Here is an 8,814-nt window from a genome sequence, read left to right on the forward strand (position 1 = left end):
AACAACAGCACTCTGCTGTAAATGTAAGCGTGATTATTTGTATTATAGCAGAGTTCACCTGTATTTATAGCTCATTGCATTGGTTTTACAGTGTAAATATCTTTAATTAAACATTAAAAAAAGACAAATAAATATGAAATACAAAAGTTTCCATCAGATTTTCTACAAATTCTTCTTCCACAGTTATCCTTCATTAACCTTAATTATCTTTATTTATCCGTCCTTGTGTTGGAACTTTACAGGATGAAAACCTGAACAGAACTGTGTTACTGCACTGTGGAAGGGGAGAACAGGCTTGTGTGAGTCATTTGGATGCAATGCGGTTAATAAACTGCTTCTTTACTCGACTTTCCCAAGCTTATGTGGTCCAATTTGCAAATATTCACCTTATCAGCGGTCCAGCAGTGACCCTGCAGATGCTTTAGAGTAAACTGTGGTCAGTTGAACTCCAGACAGACTGTATTTTTTCAGGATGGAAGATTTGGCAACTGAGCCTCGTTTCAAAACAAACAACAAAATAAACAGCAAACAACTGGCTCATAGCATAAAGTTATCTATATGGTTTGTAGCATAATATTAGCTCTTGTAGCATAATGTAAGCTCTTGAGAGTGGCGGTTCTGGCCTCCACGTCGTCCATTAAACCATTAATGGAAACCTGGGCTAACTTAGAGCCCAAGTGGACGTGGTATTGGGTGGTCTTGAAGTGGTCTGAATTGTGTCTGCTTTATATTTGTATTTAAATGCCAAATGCGGTGAGAGGAGGAACAACCGTTTCTCCCATTCTGCTACTTATTAATCATCAGAGTGTTTCTCAGTTGTGTTACTCACCGTGCAACCATTTCTCCTCAACTCACATCTACAAACAAAAGTTTAACCTCTGAGTGATTGATGGGGCTTTCATTTACTGCAGGGCTTTAAACGAGGATCCTGATCCAAAGGCTGAGGAGGAACACTGAAACAGAGTGAGTCCACTTCCCTCGAGCCATAAGAGGAGGAGGAGGAGGAGGAGGAGGAGGAATGGGAGGAGTGAGAAAGTGAAAACAGAAGAGCAAGAGAGGGGAAAGTAACAGAAGGGGAGAGAGAGGCTGAGGGAAGCTCTCTGGTCAAAGTCTGACACCAGACTCCTGCTGTAAAACCACATGGAACTGAACCGCAACAGCTCCTGCACACATCGGCAGCCAGTGGCGGGAAACGTCCTGTTTCTCCTCCTTCTTCCACACTTTGGACATTTACCAGTTTTCCTTAAGCTAAAGTTTAACAGTAAGTGAACCGAAGAGCAAATGTGCTCGTGGAAACACTGAGATAAAGCTGTTGTTTCTTTAATGTAGTTTGGTTTGGGGATGTTTTTTTAGATTTCAGCTGTTGGTGCAGTGGATCATCTGACTGAAGGATTTACTGAAGGAAATACATCAAGATGTAAATTCTGATGTGAGCAACCCCTTTTACACCCTTTTTGGAGCCCCTTTCAAGCAATCACTAAACCATTAGAAGCTGGTGCCTTGCTCAAGGGCACCTCAGCAGTCGCCGGAGGCTGCAGACGCACTACGCAAACCAGCTGGTCTGGGATTCAAACTGACTTCTTGCAGGATTACAGGAACATCTGTGCTCAGAGGAACTTCTAACATGGACTTATTGTGACGGAGCCTAAAACCTCGAGGCAGTTCACCTCCCTGAAGATGTAGTAGTCCAGAGTGGGAGGGCAGAGGATATAATGTGACGCAGATGATGGTTTTGCTGCCCGTGCGATGCCAAGAGGGAGGCTAGCTCTCGTGAGTGTGTGTCTGTGTCTCGTCTGTCTGATCGTTCTGATGCCGCAGGCGGCCGCCCGATTCTGCACTCGTGACAGCATCCAGAAGATTGAGCACCTCATCGGCAAAGCCCCCGAAATGGTATGAGTTTAATCTTCTGTCACTGTAAAAAAAAAAAAAACTGTAATAATCCAGCACCAGAAAAATACAGTAAAACAAAAAATAACAGTAAAAATACAAGAATGTTCAATCAACAATGATTTAATATTTTTTGTCTTTTTAATGTTTAATTAAAGATATTTACACTGTAAAACCAATGCAATGAGCTATAAATACAGATTTTTAGATATAGCTTTCTTAGTTTTTAGTGTTTAAAAAGTTATAGAGCTGTAATAAGTCATTATCTGTGAAATTACAGTAATTATTGCTGTTTTCACTGATAAAAACTGTATTTGGACAGTTTACCAATGCTTATACACTGCAAAAATAACATTTATTCAACGTTTCTGTTGTGAAAACTTCCATAAAATATCTGTCAATTAACAAACTAATCCATATAAAATTACACACATAAATGCTTTTTACTGTTAATGTCATTCATTTTAGATCATTTTAGAAATGAATTGAATTGATTAATCATGTAAATTCACAGGATATTTTTAAAATTGTATTAATAAACTGTTACTGAGCCTTATCTTAAAAGTACGCAGCTGTTATTCCACAATCATTATTAAATACATGATTTTGGGTGGAGCCATCTTTCAGCCTATCATCTTTATTGAAGATAACTTGTATAATTAGCTGCAGGACACAACAATGAGTCATTGGAGGGTTGTTAGAAGTATGTAGAGCAGAGGTCTTCGGTTATGAAATTTCTAAAGCATGTAAAGCTGCACCTGAGGAATCTGTAGTCATGTTCCGACTCATGTCTTGAACTTATATAAATGTATATATGAAATAGTATTTTTGTGAACATCTTGCTAATATCTGATCAATATTATCTTGTCTTTTGTTAGGGACTTTAGAATCAGAATCAGTAACGTTGCATTACAGTAAAGAGAGACAATATGAAGGATATCACTGTTATTTATGAATGAAGAGCTGTTGAAGGCTTTTCATAGTTTGTCCAATATTATAGAGATCCTCCAGTGATTTAGTGCAGTTTCATGGAGACGGATTAAAGAAACAACAGTTGAAATCCTTCTCCATCCCCGAGTACCAACCCAGACCTATAACCGATAAACTATTGAGAATTATTTGATTTTCACTGGTTCTACACTCAATGGACGGAGTGTTATACCCAAGTCCATCGTTGGTTTGGGTGAGTAAAAACAGCTGTAGAGTCAGTTTGTTTTCTCTATCTGCCGTGAATTAAGAATTTATTTCTACAGTGATCAGATCATCAGAGTTTAGATATTAAATAATAATAAATAATAAACTGTAATGAGGTCAGTTATTTTAATTCAGAAAAATTGTTGATACAGTTTACGTCAAGTTACACAAACTCAATTTTGTGAGTTAAAAAACGTGTTAAGTCAGTGTCACTACTAAAGGTACTTAGTACTTAATTTTTAGTTAGTTTTACTTGAAAGTTTCAGTTTGAACACTTTCTTTAGTTAAATTAATCTGGTTTTACAGTGTAATCTAAACTTTACTGTTTTAATTTTACCAGGGGCAGTGGCGGGCTAGTGTTATTGTTAGCTACATTAACCTAATTTAAAGAATCACAATCATTGTAACACTTGCACGACACAGCAACACCCGGTGCACATGCATAACTGGTGACTGAACAAATCAAGTAATAATAGAATTATCCTATGCCAGCAGTGCCAAACGACAAGCCTGGTACTCACCCCCAAAGACCAATACATCAGAAATAAATGGGCGCAGCCTCTATATGCTTTTGCGAGTCGTAATAATCTAGCCTCGTCAAACTTCGGTGTACGAGCCAATAGAGATAAAAAAATATGCACGCGCCCGCGAGATGCCTCTGACCACGAAGGGCGTGTCTCGGTGAAATGATTGCGAGATACGAGCTCGAGATTTACTTTCCAACTCGGCGCGCCAGCAGCATCATTTCCGAGAAAGGAAGCCATCCATTATGTCTCCTACGCACCGCATCTAAAATCAAACGAGCCCCTATCAGCGACAACCGTGGTGTTACGAGTTGCGACCCACTAGTGAGGGGTCCTGCCCCAGGTTCGCGGAACCCATCTAAGAAGCGTGGACCTTAACCGAGTGTTTTTCGTCTCTTGTCTCTTGACAGCTTCTAGATATTATTATTATATCTTCCTATCAGCATGTTAGAGCTCGTTGCACGCAGTGAACTCTCCGCTCACCTTTCACTGTTTGCTAACCCACACATTAGCTACATTACTGCTCTGTAGCACGGTTACTGCATCTTAAAGGAATCCACCTTTAACTAAACTTTATGAGTGGAATCTGTGAAATGTCCCTCCAACATTTGACTTCTTTCCAGATAACAACCGTTAATAACAAGTCAAAGCAGAGAAAGGCAGAGAACGGGGCACTGATGGGGGTTCAGAGCTGCTTTAATAGAGCAGTTGTTGTACAGCTTGTGTGCGTTTCACTGTGAGCTGCTAACATTGTCTTTGTCCACAGAAGGGGTTGAACTGCAGACTGTACACGCCCACCATCGACCACTACAAGGTACGAGCTTCCTCTCAGCGTTCACTCTCTTTATCCTGACATAAGGTCCTCAGATGGTTAATCGACTTCCTCAGTAAAACATGAATAAAAGTCCATATGGAATTATAAACAGGGTCCTATAGAGGAAGCCAAAGGAGCACGCACAATATTGTTAGCATCAAGCCGTGACAATGGAAATGTTTAACTTAATCACAACCTATCACTATATCCTATATCTGTCCACATTTATTCATCCGAAACAAGTTCACAGCGTTTTTCACAGGGAAAGAAACTTAATGTCGAATTTACTTAAAGGATATGTTAAGTTTCTCTTTACGCTTCAACAGTCTGAGTCTGGTGATACTGTGCATACCCTGCTTTATGGTCTGTTTTAACTCTAAATGGGACCATCAGTTACTAAATGAACATCATGCGTATGGAAGAGACTGAAACTAGAGACTGAGACCAGAAACTCATCAGGAAACTGTTCTTGTACGAGACTTAAGATTAAATCTGTCAGTGTTTCTCGATGACCGTTGGTTGTGCAATGTGTACTGTGGTTGTTGTCTCACCTCTGTCTGTCTCTCTGTCTGTCTTTCTGTGTGTCTCTCTGCCTGTCTCTCTCCAGCAGAAATGCCCCAGTGCCACGATGAAATGTTTTGCTGGCGAAATGAACGTCCTCCTTGATGAGTGGGAGATCACAGACGTATATCTTATAAAACTGAAAACAAGCCTTAAAACTCTAGCAGACCGATTAAACAAGGTAAGGAGGGAGAGAGACACAATCATTTTGTTTAAATTACAGTATTTTCTCACATAAGAAATATGTCAATGGAAGAGTTTGTTTACATTTGAATCAGGTTTGGGCTTTTAATGACATCCAATACAATAAACTCAACAACAATATGGTGACCAGAAAGCTCTAACATTTAGCTGTAGTTTATCATATCAGTATCGTGTATCAGTATATGTAACTGGTACTTTGATAACACAAGCTGTATTAGAACAATGGCATCAAGTATCAGGGAGAAGAAAACACTTAGTTGATCAAAACAGAAGCTTATTAAGTCTGTATGATTGTTAGAAATAAAATAAAAAACATAATACAGACACAGAATTGAATAAAAGGTTTCTAAAAATATCTGAAATATTCATTTCTGATCAAAATTCACAGGGAATAATCTCAGACTTGTTATTGTGTTCACTGTTTGGGTTCAGAGTTTATCAGATGTTGAATATAGTCAGTTTACTCAGTGAGAGATAAGGGCTCCCTTAAGGAAAAAGGTTGGGGACCGCTGACTTATGCAACAGATAATATTCATAACTTGTCAACTACATATTAAAGGAAAAAAGAATGGGACCAAGTATTGAAACATGGGGGACACCACAGAAAATAGAAGCTGTGTACTGGAAAAAAAGTGGATAAAGATAAAGATTTGTTGACTTGCTGATTAACCAATAATGAGCGTTTGAGCATATGGGCTTGAGTTTGCTCTATGTGATTTATAAAATAAATCAAATTGAGTAAATATTCTATATTTTTCTTATTGACATTAAATTCAATTTGTATTGTATTAGTATTTTAGGGCATATAAATGAACTATAATAAACTCTTAATTCTAGTTGCCAAACATTCATTGGTGCAGCTTTTCTCGTCATCTTTTGGGGTTTTCCCAAAGACATCTGAACACGTGAACTCTGGCTTTAGGAAATTGTTTTTCACAATTTTGTGAAGTGGTTCTCAAACCTTTTTATTAATATACCCCTGCATTTGAAATGTTTTCAGCCTAGTACCACCTGACCAGCACCAAACATTCTTGGGAGAAGCAGTGATTTTCCAAGGTGGAACTGCTTTATTCAGTGTTTCAATCAGCAGATGTGTTTGTCTTGGGGATGACAGTTTGGTGTGGATTCAGCTCATGAGGCAACAAACCAGCTTAACTGTCAAATCTTAGATTCTGACTCTCCCTTTCTGCTGTTGTGAAACTCTCACTGTCACTTTGACGAACAGAGGGAGAAAAACCAGATGAGACATTTCCTTTTTTATTTATTTATTTATTTAACCTTTATTTAACCAGGAAAAGTCCCATTGAGTTACAATAACTCTTCTCCCAGGGAGTCCTGGCCAAGACTGGCAGCAAAAAGTTTAAAAAAAAAAATAAATAAAAAATAAATAAATAAATTGGTCTATTTATAGAATGAAGAAGCAGTAAGCAGGCCCTGAGTTTGCTTACTTAATCCATGCCCCTAAATCTTTTATAAACAGTGACATGTAAGAATGCTCTTGCATATTTATTTCACCCAAACATGGATCAGTAGTATTTGGACATTAATGTCTGCTGCTTGACTTCAGGGGGTAATGGTGTGTTCACACCGAACGCAAAGCAAATTTACGCCCCTTAAATCTGTTTTTGCTGCAATTTAATTGTCATAAACTAATTAAAAGGATGCTGAAATAACTCCATCATGATGCCGATTCATAAAACATCTGACTTTATACTTTGTTGCGGACGACAATCAAGCTACTTTTAAAATGCTTGTTTTCTGAATGGAGTTTGGTTGATCAGGGCTATGCTAACTTAGCCGATAACTGTAATCAAAGACACATATTTTCCAACTTGCTCTCCTCCTATACCAGACAATATGTAGTGGAGGTGCCAATCCCTTAAGAATTGTATACAGTACATTAAATAATTATTGTGAAAGATATTCCTTGCAAAGTAGTTCATATCTAGGAAGTATAAAATGATGGTATGGTTTATTGTCCGGCTTTATAGAGAAATTCTACAGGTTTTATCACTGAAACATAGGTAAGAGACTCAGTGTGTAACTGTGTGTTTATATGTGCGAGAATCGTAGCATGAAAATACATTTTTTGTAAGTATTTATAATGAATATGCAATTCTTTAGGTTGAATTTAGTTTTTGCGACAACATGCTTAACTTCATTAAAAAGCAGAGAGTGTACAGTAATGACACAGACTTTTCTTGATTGCAAGGTCCAGTGTATGATGGATATAAATAACCTCAAAATTGAGTCAAAGATGAATCAAAATCAGCCCACTGGGAGTTAAAATATGCCAATGTCCTGTTTAAACAGTAATTTGGTACTTTCAGAATCCCCCTAAAAAAATGTCCTATATTGTCTAAAAAGCAGTTGCTGAAATAATGTCCACATAGGTGATTATGCTTATTAATTGCTAATTACGATAATTTGCCAACATGTGCAAGTCAGCATCTGGCAGTTTCTAAATACTGGGGACCCATGAAATATATTTCTAACATAAAACTCAAAATGTTTTGGTTCACATTGACTATCACCACACCAATGTATTTGAAGCTGGAAACTACTAGCTTCTCCCTTTAGGAGCTAGGTTTCGTTTGTGCCACCCTTGATTAAACATTGACTAATAATATATCTGTCTGTGTCTGTTCTCCTCCACAGACGCAGTCAGGGTGTACTATCCATTGTGAGCTCTTCGAGATGGCAGAACCAGAAATCTTCCTCAATATACTTCGTGAAACTCTTCTTTTGATGAACACTTTGCACTGCACACAAGAGACTAGATGAGACTAGATTTTGTTTTTATCATGGACTTTTCATATTACCAGAGTATAAATAAAGTGCATAATGCTTGATGTCTGAGGATCTCAGTGGTATTTAATTCACAACTGGAGAGGTGGAAACGGAGGAGTTTCACTTTGAAAACAAAGGGAAACAAAGCATCTGCATTTTGGTGGAGGCTTGTTCGTGCTCGAAGTCAACATGGAAGTAACAAAAACTGCAGTTCCTCTATCAGCCACTTGAAGCTGGCTCCACGGAGACTACAGCTATTTGTAGTTACGTAGTCTGTGGTAGAGGTTGTGGTATGATTGATAAGTAAAATGCAAAAAAAGGTGTGTTTTAGTCATATTTTCTGGTTTTCGATGGGTGAAGAGAGAGAAAAGGATGGAGGTGGTATCTGTGTGAACACATAAAAGATCCCTTGGCATCCAAATCCAGATTTGGACAGGGTGGACAGAGTCTGGATGTAATAACAACTTTTTAAGTGTGTTGAACAACCAGTAAATCCTCAAGTCAATAGTCCATCAAGCCCACCCTCTTTATCTCTTTATCTCCCCCTTGAAACTAAATATGTTAAAAAAAAAAAAAAAGGTTTAAACAGTGTATTGTAGATTTTGGTGAACTCAGTTTCTTCAGAAGCATCCAAATCACTTCATGAAAACTGGAGTTTGGTCCAAGTTTTGTTCCCCAAATCCCTAATCCAGGTTGTTATTACCAAACATCATTTTCCAATGAATTTCCAGGACACAAATACACTCATGCCAAAAAAAATTGCTGCAAATTCATTCCATATCTTGTAAACCGCACAGGTTCTAAGAGGCTAAAAGATTCCAGAACAACATAAATTATTTC

General features: G+C 38.0%; 1 protein-coding gene across 4 annotated transcripts in view; it reads left to right on the plus strand.

Moving 5' to 3' along the window:
• il15l (interleukin 15, like) overlaps positions 1-8,036 on the plus strand; it is a 9,441-nt gene extending 1,405 nt beyond the window's left edge. The window contains exons 2-5 of one of the 4 annotated variants that reach the window (XM_035680743.1): positions 912-1,890; positions 4,375-4,419; positions 5,027-5,161; positions 7,843-8,036. In XM_035680743.1, coding sequence (XP_035536636.1) covers positions 1,747-1,890; positions 4,375-4,419; positions 5,027-5,161; positions 7,843-7,968 — 450 coding nt within the window. In that variant the 5' untranslated portion in view covers positions 912-1,746 and the 3' untranslated portion in view covers positions 7,969-8,036. Of the gene's footprint in view, positions 1-911; positions 1,891-4,371; positions 4,420-5,026; positions 5,162-7,842 lie in introns of all 4 variants that reach the window. The other 3 variants (XM_035680741.1, XM_035680744.1, XM_035680742.1) reach the window with 3 other exon arrangements.
• Positions 8,037-8,814: the final 778 nt, after the last annotated feature.

Source organism: Morone saxatilis, unplaced genomic scaffold, assembly GCF_004916995.1.
Source record: "Morone saxatilis isolate NCDOM2014 unplaced genomic scaffold, NCSU_SB_2.0 Contig8, whole genome shotgun sequence".
Taxonomy (NCBI): Eukaryota; Metazoa; Chordata; class Actinopteri; family Moronidae; genus Morone; species Morone saxatilis.